Raw genomic sequence first — 15,825 nt, 5'->3', positions numbered from 1 at the left:
AGAAGACATCAATCTTTTAGTTGTGTCAGGTTTATTAACAATATCTTTTTCTTTTTCTATTTTGAATTTTTTTTAATTAAGAGCCTACATAAAGCACAAAATTAAGGTAAGAATTTTTCTTTTTTTTTGTGTTTTTGTTTTTTTTTGCATTATTTTTGTGTTTGTGTTTTGTCATTATTTTTGTTCAATTTGGGGTTTTTAATAATTTTATGAATTAATAAATGACATGAATTTTATTTATTATTGAAATACTTTTTTCATTGTTTTGTAGAATTTTAGTAATTATTTTTCAAATTTGTTGTTCAATTTCAAATAAATATGTAGGATTAATTTTAATTATTATTTTTAATTTTTCCATTTAGAATATTTTTTCTAAATTTATGATTAAAAATATTAGCACTTAGAAATAATTTTGTTGAATTTTAATTGTTATTGTAATAATTTTTGCATTATTGTTTTTTGAATTTTGTTGTTCAATTTCAATATTTAAATGTGTAGGATTAATTTTAAATATTATTTTGAATTTATTCCATTTAGAACAAGTTTTTTTGTTTTTATAAATTTAGGATTAAAAATATTATCACTTAGAAATAGTTGTGTTGAGTTTTAGTTGTTCTTGAAATATTTTTTGCATTGTTTTGTTGAATTTTAGTAATTGTTTTTCAACTTTTTTCAAAATTCAAATAAATGTGTAGGATTGATTTTAATTATTTTTTTTAATTTAATCCATTTAGAATAATTTTTGTAAATTTAGGATTAAAAATATTATTGCTTAGAAATAATTTTGTTGAATTTAGTTCTTATTGTAATAATTTTTGCATTATTTTGTTGAGTTTTAGTTTTTTTTTTCAATTTTGTTGTTCAATTTCAATATTTAAATGTGTAGGATTAATTGTAATTATTATTTTGAATTTATTCCATTTTGAATATTTTTTTTAATTTAGAATTAAAAATATTATCACTTATAAATAATTGTGTTGAGTTTTGGTTGTTATTGAAATAACTTTTGCATTGTTTTGTTGAATTTCAGTAATTGTTTTTTCAAATTTGTTGTTCAATTTCAAATAAATGTGTAGGATTGATTTTAATTAGTATTTTTTATTTATTCCATTTAGAATAATTTTTTTAATTTAGGATTAAAAATATTATCACTTATAAATAATTGTGTTGAGGTTTGGTTGTTATTGAAATAACTTTTGCATTGTTTTGTTGAATTTCAGTGATTGTTTTTTCAAATTTGTTGTTCAATTTCAAATAAATGTGTAGGATTGATTTTAATTAGTATTTTTTATTTATTCCATTTAGAATAATTTTTTTTGTAAATTTAGGATTAAAAATATTATCAATTAGAAATACGTTTGTTGAATTTAGTTGTTATTGTAATAATTTTTGCATTATTGTTTTTTGAATTTTGTTGTTCAATTTCAATATTTAAATGTGTAGGATTAATTTTAAATATTATTTTGAATTTATTCCATTTAGAACAAGTTTTTTTGTTTTTATAAATTTAGGATTAAAAATATTATCACTTAGAAATAGTTGTGTTGAGTTTTAGTTGTTCTTGAAATATTTTTTGCATTGTTTTATTGAATTTTAGTAATTGTTTTTCAACTTTTTTCAAAATTCAAATAAATTGTGTAGGATTGATTTTAATTATTTTTTTAATTTAATCCATTTAGAATAATATTTGTAAATTTAGGATTAAAAATATTATTGATTAGAAATAATTTTGTTGAATTTAGTTCTTATTGTAATAATTTTTGCATTATTTTGTTGAGTTTTAGTTTTTTTTTCAATTTTGTTGTTCAATTTCAATATTTAAATGTGTAGGATTAATTGTAATTATTATTTTGAATTTATTCCATTTTGAATATTTTTTTTAATTTAGAATTAAAAATATTATCACTTATAAATAATTGTGTTGAGTTTTGGTTGTTATTGAAATAACTTTTGCATTGTTTTGTTGAATTTCAGTAATTGTTTTTTCAAATTTGTTGTTCAATTTCAAATAAATGTGTAGGATTGATTTTAATTAGTATTTTTTATTTATTCCATTTAGAATAATTTTTTTTGTAAATTTAGGATTAAAAATATTATCAATTAGAAATACGTTTGTTGAATTTAGTTGTTATTGTAATAATTTTTGCATTATTTTTTTGATTTGTTTTTTCAATTTTGTTCTTCAATTTAATTAAATGTGTATGACTAATTTTAATTATTATTTTTAATTTATTCCATTTAGAATAATTTTTTTGTTGTAAATTTAGGATTAAAAATATTATCACTTAGAAATAATTATGTTGAATTTAGTTGTTATTGTAATATGTTTTGCATTATTTTGTTGAATTTTAGTTTTTTTTCCTTTCAATTTTATTGTTCAATTTTAATTAAATGTGTAAAATTAATTTTAATTATTATTTTAATTTTTTATGTTAATTTGGACTGTCTATTGAAATTACTGAAATTTGTTTTTTATAAATTTTTATTTTAAAGAAAATTTTGAATGTGAAAGATTTAATAATAATATTTTGAAGAGTGTTTGAAAGAATTAAACCGATAATATGAATTCATAAGAAAATTAGAACACATGTTTCATTGAAATTTCTAAAAATTCAAAGAAATTATAGCACGATGCTCATTTTATAGATGCCTTGCTGGAAACCTACAGTATAGATAAAGATTTATTTATGTTTAATTACTTTAGTTTGTATTTAAATTTAAAAGATATTTTTATAAATAACTGGTTTGCCATATAGATGCTGAACCAGTTTCAGGTATAGATCTTAGTGGTGAAGAGACGTGCACGCAATACTTTGATAGTGATGGTTGTACGACGTCTAAAGATAAAGCAGAGTTAAGGAAAAAAAAATCCTCTGTTCATACGTCTTTGTTGAAAAAAGAAATTCAACATATTCCTAATGACATTGACATGAACAACCCCGATCTTGTCGCAAACGCGAGAAAGGAAAGGTTCGTTGTTTCATGAAGATCAACTTGGTCACAGCAGACCCTTATTAACTCGAAAATTAATTCGTTTGTTTCCCAACCTAACTTGAACAAGTAGATAACTTATTGGAGGTTATGGCAGTATGGCTTCATGGCTGTGAAAACTACCTAGATTATCCAGATGTAATCCATCATCATCTTTCACACTCTTCAAGAATTTGATAGGCTATCAGAGAACAACTGACAGTAACCACAATGGGTTAGGACCTTCTTGCATTGAAGATAACATGTCTGATCACTTTTACGAGGCTAAATATTCATGTAAGATTCCAAGTTCAAATATAATTTACAATTTCAAATCACTGGAACGTGGCCCTTCAAATGATATTGTACCTGTTACAAATTGTTTTTCCCCATTTTGTTCTGATAATACCAGTTCCGACAACAGGACACTCTCCCTTGAATGGGTGCTCTCTAACTATCTAAAAGTAATGGTGCAGTTGGCTGCTAATCAGACAATAATTATCTCATAAGTATTGATTAGATGGGACTTGAGAAAATACACATTCAAGAGAGAGGGTAACCACCACAAGAAGGAACCGGTCTTTGAGTCATGTGTTCAATCTCTAGACCATCCCATGAAAGCAAGAATTATGTCAAATATGCCACCATTCATCACAGCCCTAACTAGCTTCTGCTTTTCTGGTGTATATGGTGGATATCTGACGGATGTATCTCCACTGAAACTTCTGTACAGAACTGCCTTCTTGTGACTGAAAGCATCAAAAGAAAATTTACCATGGTATGATCCCATTCCACTCTCCCCAACTCCTCCAAAGGGTAAACTGGAAACTGTAACCTGCAGAATTTGAAAGTCTAGCTTCAAATAGACAATTCGGTCATGCATAACAGTATTACTTACTGTACAAATTTTGGAACTGCTTCTAGCTATGAAAAATTGAGTCCTATTCCCTCCCCCTTTCTTTACAGGAGTGAGTACAGTTGGACTCGATGCAGAGTGGTACTGTCTGTCAGCACTACTGCAGACTATTTAATAGTATGGGGATCTTACAATCTATTTAAGGAGACAAGTGACTTGGGCTGCATTTCAGCATCAATACACGATACTAATTTTTTTTGGAAAGCGCATCATTATGTGTGGGTCATAAGTAAGAGATGAATACATACATGCAGCACAGTGTCATTGATGACCATTCCTCCAGAGGACACACTTTGCACAAAGTTATTCTTTAGCTTCTCATTGTTGGTGAAGAGATATGCAGTAAGAGGCTTTGGTTTTGAATTTATCAGATCAATACTGTCTTTCACATTTTCAACCTATCATATCACAAATAAAATGAGTAATAGTTGAAGCGTATTGTCTCTGGTTATATCAAGCATGATTGCATACTCACAGTGATAATAGGAAGCAATGGCCCAAATATCTCTTCCTGCATCAGTTGAGAGTCTCCAGGAACATCTAAGAATATTGTTGGAGCAATCTTTCTGCAATAGAAGGATAAGTCTTGAAGTCATGTTTTGTCCTATGTATCATTGTTGAGTTATATTCTAGAAGCACCAATCTGCCAAGAAATGTATCAAACCCACAATTTCTTCTGATTCCTTTGTCCTCCAACAACAATTTTGTAGAAAACCTTGTAATCATCCATGAGACTTTCCAAACGTGAAAAATGATTTGAGCTCACAATACAGGATATGTCTTTCGATTCCATTGGATCTGTTCCAAAAAATTCCTCTATCCCTTTCCTTAGTGCATCTATCTGTTCAGCAGGCATGCATCAAGAATAAATCAGTTGGAACTGACCTTCTGTTAAAGCGAACAGAAAGGGTAAGATTTAACTAATAACATCTAAAATATGAAGCAAAATTCTCATTTATATTGTAACTAATGACAAAAAAATGGAGTAAATGATGAATCAAATGATACCCTTGTTTCCTAATATGGATGCAATTTTCTTGTCAAAATAGATAATCGTACCAACTTTGGGGCAAACTCTTTTGTTGTTATGATATAATCAACACTAATGCAAGCTTGTCCATTATTCAATTGCCACTTGCCTGCAATGATCCTCCTGACAGTAACCTTCACATGAAACCAATTAATTCTGTAGGGAAAAGAATCCATGATTGATGCATACTCAAGCTATGAACTTCATGTTCTTACTTGTAAGTCAACATCAGAATCAATAACAGCTGGGCATTTCCCTCCAAGTTCTAGGACAACAGGAGTAAGGTGCTTTGCTGCAGCAGTCATGACAATGCGCCCTACTCTTGGACTCCCTGAAGAGTAAAAAAAGGGCCACTTTAGCTAAATGTCAGATGTAAAGACCTTTCTTCATAAATACCAGCTGGCTAGCGGCATCAAGTCTTAGACTTTGTACTTGCACAGTTGTACCTAGTATGCAAAATCAAATGGACGATATTAGGAGTAATGAAAATTCAAAACATGTTTATGAAATTCCTTAGGAACAACAGTCAAAGATACATTTTCCTTAAAAAATTTTATGCAACTTTTTGGAAAGTCATGAATAATAGCAGAGGTATTCTGCTACGAAGAACAAGTGCAAGGAAAAGTAAATGGAACAACAAGAATTTCAATAAAAGAATCTTCATGGAGGCACAAAGTGAAAATTATGTTGCTGGAACTTGTACGAGTTTGGGAATCAGGTTTGGGGCTTGAACTTGGTTTTTCTGAAGTTACCTAGACTTTTCCGCTGATTTCAATTGTCCAACTGTTGTATCCTTTGTCTAAGTATTCTTGAGCAAAGTAGGTACTTTAGACTGAAATAAAGATTTGAAGTAACAAATGTTTAATGGATTGTCTGACATCATCCTATTTACAAGACCTCTAGATAAGTGTTTTCTGTTAGGGTTAAGTTAAATTATGTTTTCCACCTTTTGATTCGATAGGAGGCGTTACTAACACCGGCTACAGATTTTAATGCATGCCAGTGGAGAAATGTTGATTGGTGTTCAATCCATGAACCTGTACAGTCAGAGCATTTCAAAATTAAAACATTCTAGTGTCGAACCTGTGTAGAATATTTTGTCCCACTTCTGATCAAGCAATGCAGTTGTTTCAAGAACACCTCCCTCAACTACTCGTACAGCAGATCTGTCTAGATATTCCTCAAATAATTTTGAAAGCAGTGCAGAAGTAGCAGGAGCAATTTCTGAAGGTTTTAATACCACAGCATTTCCAGCTGTGATAGCCCCAACGACTGGTTTAACTGACAACGCTGCAAGATTGAAAGAAAGGCCAATAGAAACCAACAATACAAAGTGCAATATTTTTTTTTTATATTATTATTATTACTATTATTTTTTCCTATTTCAAGGACTTTTCATGTGATTACATTATCTTGATGCTAAATGGTATCCTCTAGCTTCCCAAGTGAAAATCATTTGTGGATTGATTTTTCTCATTGTGCATAACTGAGAATCATGTTTTTTGTGAAGAGTATGGATGCATGAATAGAACATAATTTTGTTAAAAGAATTCTTATTTTCAACTTACAAAATGGGTAGTTCCAAGTTGAGATGACCAACACAGCTCCGAGAGGTTCTGACACAATTTCCGCTGAAGAAGGATAGGTTGCCATTGAGGTTTTGGCCTGAAATATGAGGGGAGATTGGAATTAAATTAGCTTAAACCCGATCTTACATGGGTATAGTCACAACAGCACTTTACATTGTCAGTATGGGAGTGATTTTTACTGCAGTTCAGTTACCTTTTCTGGCTTCATCCACTGTTTCAATTCTTTAAGTGCCTCCTCGCAAGATGATCTTACCATAGAAATCTGTATCACAAGTTGCGGGGAAAGATATGCAATGCATAAGTTAGTTGAAAACAGATGATATAATATGAAATTTTTTGTACCGAAAACACATGCAGATATCTCATCGGTGGTGATGACTGAAGTTGAACTGCGCTTCTTACCATCAAGATACATGGTGTTTCGAAACACAAGAATGAAACTATACGAAAAATGCAAGCATTTTAGACATAATATTGGAGAAATGGACATCCTATTTACAAGACCTCTAGATAAGTGTTTTCTGTTAGGGTTAAGTTAAATTATGTTTTCCACCTTTTGATTCGATAGGAGGCGTTACTAACACCGGCTACAGATTTTAATGCATGCCAGTGGAGAAATGTTGATTGGTGTTCAATCCATGAACCTGTACAGTCAGAGCATTTCAAAATTAAAACATTCTAGTGTCGAACCTGTGTAGAATATTTTGTCCCACTTCTGATCAAGCAATGCAGTTGTTTCAAGAACACCTCCCTCAACTACTCGTACAGCAGATCTGTCTAGATATTCCTCAAATAATTTTGAAAGCAGTGCAGAAGTAGCAGGAGCAATTTCTGAAGGTTTTAATACCACAGCATTTCCAGCTGTGATAGCCCCAACGACTGGTTTAACTGACAACGCTGCAAGATTGAAAGAAAGGCCAATAGAAACCAACAATACAAAGTGCAATATTTTTTTTTTATATTATTATTATTACTATTATTTTTTCCTATTTCAAGGACTTTTCATGTGATTACATTATCTTGATGCTAAATGGTATCCTCTAGCTTCCCAAGTGAAAATCATTTGTGGATTGATTTTTCTCATTGTGCATAACTGAGAATCATGTTTTTTGTGAAGAGTATGGATGCATGAATAGAACATAATTTTGTTAAAAGAATTCTTATTTTCAACTTACAAAATGGGTAGTTCCAAGTTGAGATGACCAACACAGCTCCGAGAGGTTCTGACACAATTTCCGCTGAAGAAGGATAGGTTGCCATTGAGGTTTTGGCCTGAAATATGAGGGGAGATTGGAATTAAATTAGCTTAAACCCGATCTTACATGGGTATAGTCACAACAGCACTTTACATTGTCAGTATGGGAGTGATTTTTACTGCAGTTCAGTTACCTTTTCTGGCTTCATCCACTGTTTCAATTCTTTAAGTGCCTCCTCGCAAGATGATCTTACCATAGAAATCTGTATCACAAGTTGCGGGGAAAGATATGCAATGCATAAGTTAGTTGAAAACAGATGATATAATATGAAATTTTTTGTACCGAAAACACATGCAGATATCTCATCGGTGGTGATGACTGAAGTTGAACTGCGCTTCTTACCATCAAGATACATGGTGTTTCGAAACACAAGAATGAAACTATACGAAAAATGCAAGCATTTTAGACATAATATTGGAGAAATGGACAATAAGCAAATAGATTTAAACCTCAGAAACAAAGGCTTCATATTCAGGCTTAGAGAGGTCCTTATAAAGGGCTTCACAAATATCCTTCTCCCTTTCCACAACCATCTTTTCAATACCCTTCAATTGTGACACTCTCCACTCGTAACTCTTTGTCTTGCCAGCTCTGAAGTTTTCATTTAGTTCCTTCACTAGAAAAGCAGCTTCACTCGCATCAAAAGTTTGCTTCTTCTCCTCCATCATTACCGGTAGATTTGCAGAAGAGCTTTCGAAAATTCAAAAAATAAAAATACAGCATAAAAACTCGAAAAATTAAATTCAAATGAGGCAGCTGGGAATGAAAGCAAGCATACGAGAGGCAAATACTGAGTGATTTACGGTTGGGGCTGGAAAGAGGGAACGAAAGGACAGCTTCGTGCTTATGATTGGTCTTCCATGGAGAGCAGTGGGTGAAAGCTCTCCTCGCACCAGTATCAACAACACTGTTCCACAAGACGGTAATAAAAGGTAATGAGCCTAGAAACATAGCAACTGTTTGAATCTGAATCCTAACTCCTTTTTCTTTGAAAGAGTATTAGTGAATAACACCTTCATTTATCTCATTGGTCTAACAGTATCTACATGTTTGTAATTCAATTCCTCCTTTCCTGCCTTCGTTCCATTCACGCTCACAAACACCACCTCTTCTAAAAAATATAAATAAGTTTTGGAACCTTTCACACACATGCATGCCAAGAATATACATACAGACACGCACACGAATGCATTAAAGAAGCAGGAATTCAGCAAGAGTCAAGAATGAGAAGTACCTGAGATTTTGAAAGGGCTCAACACAGAGGCTTCTCATGATGGGGAGAGCTTCAGCACTGGGCTAGCAGAATAATGATAGTTAATGAGTTCATTCAATATCACCTATAAAGCATAAAAAAACATGGGGAAACGGTAGACATGTGGAGGTTTCTCAGCCATTAAAGAAGAGGATAATTTAGAAAGTTACTTGCTGTCCAATGTCCATGTATCTATCACGGCACCACCACAGGACTTTGTTGGTCTCTGGCACCGGGTGGAATGGAAGGGACCACATAGTTGAACCCCACCTCAAGCTCCCCTTTGCTTTCTATGCTAACTTTGCTAGATTTGAAGCTGAATACGAAGTTCATTTATACTAAACAATTATTGACATTAAGCATCGCGAAATTTAGGATTAAGGCACTAAGGAACGATAGTGGAAATCGAGGTTAATTTGTGGGGTTTTTTGTTACTAAAGGTGACATCATGACAGATGTCTAGAAACAACTTTGAAGCATGCTCACTCTTCATCGTCATACTAGTTACGTGTTTGATATCCTGTTATTTCTATTTTTAAAAGTGTTTTTTTTTTGTTATTTGTTTAATACACACACATCAATAGCATATAAATATCTAAATTTTTATGTAATATATTTCTATTTTTAAAAGTGTTTTTTTTTTAGCATATAAATATCTAAATTTTTTATGTAATCAATAAATATAAATATTCAATACATTAATTTTCATTACCATTCCTGCCTTTTAAGTAAAGAAAAACCTTATATTTTTATTTTATAATCTATAATTTTTTTTGATAATTCAGAGTCTCTAAATTAATTTACATGCGTTACAATTATTTTTTAAATTTATTAAGCATCTTGTAAGTACAATAAACAAATAACACACTTCAAAAATAAAAAATATATACATAAAAAAATCAAATCTAAATACTGAATAAATAAATAAATCATTCCTATAATCACTCAGAAATAATCTCAAGTGCTATAATCTATCATTTGTTTTATATATATTTTTGTGTACAAAAGGATTTTTGCATCTTAATATGTTATACTAAGTTAATTGTATTTTTTAAAAGTATTTTTTATTTAAAAATTTATTAAAATTATTTTTAAAATTAATATATTAAAATTATAAAAAATAATAAAAATATATTATTTTAATAAATTTTAAAATAAATATATTTTAGAAAGGCTTATAAAAGCAGAAATTATTATAGTTTCAAAGGGTCTCTAAATTCATTAGCCACTAAGATAGTCTGGTATTTCAATTGGATTGTTTAAGTAATTAACATAATCAAGTTTGCTTTGAATTGATGAGAATTAAGTGCCCGAGTCCGGTTGAGACGATTGATACCCCCTATTTTTTTTTTATATTTATATTTTAGTTTACCCCTTAATTTTAAATGACTAACAAAGGACTGATTTTTTCATATTTATATTTCAATTCCACCCTTTAATTTTATTTATATTCAATTCTACCCTTTAATTTTAAATGACTAAAAAAGAACGGACTTTTTCATATTTATTTTTTAATTTTACCCTTTAATTTTAAATGACTAACAAAGAACTGACTTTTTCATATTTATATTTCTTGTTTTTTTTTTTTTACTTTCAAAACCCCACCCGCATATGTGATTCAAAAAAGAAAAAGAAAAAGAAAAAAGAAAGAAATCTCAAACACCAAATTGGAAAGGTAGGTTTACAAGGAACGTTAGAACATTGGGAAAATAGAAGGGCAATATTGAAAAATACTAAACTATTGTAATTGAAGTGAAACAATGATGAATGCATAGGAACAAAAATAAAGTTTACCCTTAATAAAGAGAGCAGAACTCAAGGCCGGTAGTTTATGGAAGTTGGTCCTTGGTGTGGACTCTTCCTATTCACTCGAAGAAGAAACCCTCAACTCTTTTTTTTCCTCAGAAATTTATCCAACTTGGTTTTTCATCAATAACAGATTCTCTCTCTCCAAGTCGGATTTGCATCTAAACACCAGGTAAATTGAAAAATCTTTTCTTTGCTTTTTAGTGCCTGATTTTGTTCTTTGCAGCTGTTAATGGGCCATCTCGAAAATAATGGGAAACTGGGTTTTTTTACATTCTTAGATAAGTAAATTCAAGCGGGTTTGGTTGTTTTTTAGGGTTCATGTTATATTTTCCAGTGTTCGCAAAGTGTTTGATGAAATGACCCTGCGAGAATTGTCATTTTGTTTTCTTAAGGTTCTAGTTTTTGTAAGAACTTTTGAATGTATGATACTATGATTTTCTTTTGTCTTGTTTAATAGAAACGCATAGCGATTGTATTCAAAGTAAGCTTGTGTGTTAATATCATCATGCATATGCATATTCAAGGTAGCAGTGTTTTGTACAAATTAAATGACTAATTATATGCTGATTTCTTTATATATCGCCTGTTAACTGTCAAACTGGATCTTGCCTTAGGAGGAATCTAAGTTATTGGAGTTAAGGAAATTTCCCATCTCATAGCATTATAAACAAAGCCCTATAGGCAGTCAATTTGCATTTTCAATCTGTTTCTCATAATCACATGCAAGTTGAGAAAAGTAGGCTTATTTTGTAGAAGAATATGCATGAAGAAGAAACAGAAGAAGAAACAAGGAAAGATTAGGGCTAAGTTATTCCATTGTTAATATGTCACACAATTTTGTTGATTTTAGATTTGGTTTCATACATTGAAGTAGCTATCATGGAAGTCTCTAAGGAAGATGATTCACTTGTGCTTCTGGACCGAGCATCTCGAGCAACAAGAGGAAAACGGTTAGAATTTCAAACCTTTTAATGTGATTTTCTCTTTAGAAAGGAACATGAGAAACATGATTTTTTTAGAAAAAAATCCCAAATATTCAGATTTTGATGCTTTTTTTGTTATGTAAGGATGACCAAGTTGATTGATGATGAACTTGAAGAGGACGAGTTGTTTTGGAACCAGGAAGCTCTTAAAGATGTAAGTAAAATTCATGTCTTCAAAAAAAAAAAAGAGTAAAATTGTATCAAACTAAATTGGTTTCATTCAATTGTGATTTTACGTATAACTATAACCAGGTCGCATGCGACCATCGTGTCATACTAAATTGGCATCATTCAATTGTGATGTTATGAATAACTATAATCAGGTCACATGATCTCTCTTCAGGGATGGTTCGTTGAAGGTAGCAGCTTGTGCTTCTTTTATTATTCATTTTTTTCCATTTCTTGTAGCCATGAGGCCTGTAAGTTAAAACCCACAATTTTATAAAATGTTTCTCATATATGTAGGAAGAGGATGATGATAATTATCAAGAGGAGGCAGAGGTTGTTGATGAGTTTGATAGTGACTTTGACGAAGATGTGAGTAATTTTTTACTGTTGTACTTTGTGTATATATATTTGTCACCTCAAACTAATCTTAATGCAACGATTGTGGTTTTCAACTTTTTAGCCAACATGACAATGTGACTACTCACTTTTGTGCTTCATATTGGTGCTAGGAGCCTGAGCCAGATGAAGCAGAAAAGGAAGTAGAAGAAAGGTTTGAAATCTATCAGCTGAAGCAAGCTATAACTACTTCTAATCTATTGAAATTTCTAATTCTTGATCATTTTTTAGGCCGCAAAACAAGAAGCGGCTTATATTTCCTGGAAAGACTTTACCAAAGAAGAAAACGAAAAAGAAAGATCTTTCAAAATTAGATAAGCTTTCCATGAATGAAAAATCAACTCAACAACCTGCTACTCCTGACCATCAAGATGCTCCTGATGACGTGGAAGGGGAAAGAATAGTAAGGAAATCTACAAGAACCTCTGTCATTGTTAGGCAAGCTGAGAGAGATGCAATACGTGCAGCTTTGCAGGCAACAATGAAGGTCAGTTATTCGCTACTGATGGCACATTTGTTCTTTCATCATGAAAGTTGCCTAATAAGATTTTCCTTTTTTGGTTCTTAAGTTTCTCAATTTTAAAATGTACAATTATGCAATCAGGATAGATAAATATTTTGTTTTTCTCCAGCCAATAAAAAGAAAAAAAGAAGGCGAGGAGAAGAGGATGACGCAAGAAGAAATGCTTCTTGAAGCAGCACAGACAGGTTTATCTCATGATGTGTTGTTGCTGGAATGTTTGCCTGATTGATTGAAGTTGTGAGACTCTTTGTTACATCTCATATAATATCAATTTGAATGTTCTATGTTGTAATTGGCATTGGCAGAAATTGTGAATTTAAGGAACTTAGAGCGTGTTTTAGCAAGGGAGGAAGAAGTTAAGAAAAGAGCAATTGTGCACAAAGCTGTGTACAGTGGCCCACAGATACGATATTTTTCTAAAAATGGCAAGTTACTATTGTTTATATTTGAATCATTTTTAGATATGCAACTTTTAATATCTATTAATGTGCTGCTTATCATTAAGGTTTTGATTATTATCATAACTGTTTTATGTCAATTTGTTCATTTCTTCCAGGTTGTTCCTATCTAGAATTCAAAGGATTGTCGTTTCAGTCACAGCTTTCAACAACATCTGTTCCATGTAAGTTTATGTTTAAATGCTGCTAATAATAGCATCAATGCTAGCTTACTGAAAAAATCAGACATGAAACTTGCAGTTGTCAGTGGCTCCACTTTCTCTGGCTTTGTTGTTTGATCTTTCTTCCATTTTTAATGTATATAATCAGAGAGAGCCCTGCTTTGATCAAAGCAGCAGCATCAGTATTCACAAAAATGCTCTTTATATTGTACTTGGATTTGTGTGATCTTCAGGCCTCTGTCAATATTTCCTATTCACTTGGCATGATGAGCATAAAGTTTAATCAATCCTAGGATTTGATTATATTACCACTGATTTTTTTTTTTTATATGGATAGAAATTGGCTTCTCCATTTCATTTGAATAACATTTGAAATACAATTAGTTGTTTGGCATGGTATCAGTGCATGGTGTGAGCATACCCACACATCTGGATTGGATATTTTCCTGAATTTTGCATCAGAATTACCGCCACAAGAAAATTCTCTCATTTAGTTTGACCTGTATTTTTGTATTAGAAACATAATCCTCCTGCTTTCGGATGTTGAAATGAGATACCTACTGTGATGAAAGGTGGTTTTGTACCCCTCTTTTGAAAGTATTCTATCTCCAGATATCTATCTAAGATATGGAAGATCCAGACATATAAAAAGTGCATCCTTGCCATACACAGTTTTGCTAAACTAATCTTTGCATAATGAAAATTGAAATTTGCATCTACTTTGTGACTTGAAACATTCTTTGCCCTTTTTTGAATGTTTTAGATCTTCAGTTTTAGACATTTGAAGCAATAAAAAGAAAAAAAGAAAATAAAAAGATGCGTTATGGATCCTTTTGTTAGGTTGATGTCCTTTGTTATGTTTTATTTCTGTGGTTTGATAATCCTTTTCTATATCAATCACTTGCCAGATCCAGAGAAGGCTATATGTGCTGTAACAGGATTGCCTGCCAAGTAAGCTCATTTCCACATTAATGGCCACTTGTTATTTGTTTAAAAGTATCAGCTTGAGATAACTTGTGGGTCTTTTATTTTGAAATGTGACAGTGCAAGGCTAGTTTGCGAATCATGTTTTTTATTTGGTGCTCATCACCTTGAGTTTGATAATTTTGAATGTTGATCTATAATCAAAAAATAATGAAATGAATATTTAATTGATAAACTGCTCCTAGTCACATCACCATTCCTTTTGAAAGTTGATGTAAACTAGTGCCTTCGATGTTCAACTTGAATGGAGCGGCATTAATGATGTGAGAACCCAATAAAAGGGGATATACTTGAGTGGCTGATCCGAACAATATTTCTAAGCAGATGGGGGCTTAAAAGAAACAAGAAAGAAATGCCATTGCCTTTCCTTCTGTGAAACTCAGTTAAGATCTAGAATTATGATCCTAAGTCAAAAAAAAAAAAAGGTTTCATTAATATAGCTCATACTAAGCATATTTTATTCTATTTCAAATATAATAAAAGACAAGAAGCAAGGCATTAGTGACCAACTTTTCTGGAATTGAGTGTTCAAGCAAGCTATGAACTGGCAGGCTGTAGGCACATGGTTAGCATCCTTTGGATAGGCATGAGCTTTTTTCCAAGTGATGAGATTCTGGACTGTAATCTGGATGCATTTAGTCAAGATGCAATTAATGCAGAAAAGCCTTGAGAATAGAAAGTATTTCAGTGTATAAAGAATGAGGTTTGAATATTTTATGTAGACAATTATGTAAAATAAAGGATTGGTGTTTCAAGGAATTGATAATTAGGATAAGTATGTGATTTTAGGCTGGATTGAGACCTGATTGATTGAAGAAGAAAGGTGAAGAATTAGAATATAGAAATTAGGGTGGAAGATGAGAAAAAGAAAACTATGCCCTAAGCATAAAACAAAATATTAGATCTCAATTTTATTCCATTATTCAAGTCTCTTGAGAAAGGACATTACAGATATATAGGGATTAAACTTCTAAATAGACTAGGGCCAGGACTATTAAAATAAGATGAACACAAGCATGCTTTCATTTTTTAAGAATGTCAGTAATTGAGAACAACTTATTAAAGACCACTGAAACTGAAATTCAAAATAGAAAGCTAGACCTCCTGATCAATTTGGAAATTATCAAATAAGATTGTTTTGCTGTAATATGCAAAAGATAAAATTCTTTCCCTGCTTACAAATCACCCAAGGCTCAATAATTAAAACCTTAAGCCAAGATAGTTACCATGGAAACATATTGCCATACCAGAGCTATGCATTTTTCTTTTCATCTTCCCTCGACTGAAATTAAAAAAGTTCACAATGAAAAGTACTCTTTTCTGCGCCACC

General features: G+C 31.3%; 2 protein-coding genes across 4 annotated transcripts in view; one reads left to right on the top strand and one right to left on the bottom strand.

The window, feature by feature from the left end:
* Positions 1–3,225: 3,225 nt before the first annotated feature.
* On the bottom strand, positions 3,226–9,166 carry LOC105109452 (aldehyde dehydrogenase family 3 member H1-like). Its single transcript, XM_011004174.1, has 15 exons — positions 8,996–9,166; positions 8,540–8,668; positions 8,211–8,451; positions 7,895–7,963; positions 7,681–7,777; positions 7,196–7,402; positions 6,699–7,009; positions 6,485–6,581; positions 6,000–6,206; positions 5,132–5,247; positions 4,946–5,050; positions 4,555–4,727; positions 4,362–4,452; positions 4,135–4,284; positions 3,226–3,805 (listed from the first exon to the last, which is right to left on the bottom strand). Exons 1-15 carry the CDS (start codon positions 9,031–9,033, stop codon positions 3,566–3,568), a joined length of 2,271 nt encoding a protein of 756 aa, XP_011002476.1. The 5' UTR covers positions 9,034–9,166; the 3' UTR covers positions 3,226–3,565.
* Positions 9,167–10,799: 1,633 nt separating this feature from the next.
* SWC2 (DNA binding protein SWC2) overlaps positions 10,800–15,825 on the top strand; it is a 6,296-nt gene continuing 1,270 nt past the window's right edge. Inside the window, exons 1-10 of one of the 3 annotated variants that reach the window (XM_011004162.1) lie at positions 10,800–10,991; positions 11,697–11,772; positions 11,890–11,959; positions 12,271–12,342; positions 12,483–12,523; positions 12,601–12,856; positions 13,002–13,077; positions 13,198–13,317; positions 13,449–13,514; positions 14,420–14,462. In XM_011004162.1, coding sequence (XP_011002464.1) covers positions 11,702–11,772; positions 11,890–11,959; positions 12,271–12,342; positions 12,483–12,523; positions 12,601–12,856; positions 13,002–13,077; positions 13,198–13,317; positions 13,449–13,514; positions 14,420–14,462 — 815 coding nt within the window. In that variant the 5' untranslated portion in view covers positions 10,800–10,991; positions 11,697–11,701. Of the gene's footprint in view, positions 10,992–11,672; positions 11,773–11,889; positions 11,960–12,270; positions 12,343–12,482; positions 12,524–12,600; positions 12,857–13,001; positions 13,078–13,197; positions 13,318–13,448; positions 13,515–14,419; positions 14,463–15,825 lie in introns of all 3 variants that reach the window. The other 2 variants (XM_011004161.1, XM_011004159.1) reach the window with 2 other exon arrangements.

The sequence above is a fragment of the Populus euphratica genome, unplaced genomic scaffold (assembly GCF_000495115.2).
Source record: "Populus euphratica unplaced genomic scaffold, PopEup_1.0 scaffold218.1, whole genome shotgun sequence".
Taxonomy (NCBI): Eukaryota; Viridiplantae; Streptophyta; class Magnoliopsida; order Malpighiales; family Salicaceae; genus Populus; species Populus euphratica.
The sequence above is the reverse complement of the archived record's forward strand: the minus strand, read 5'-3'. Positions and strand labels throughout refer to the sequence as shown.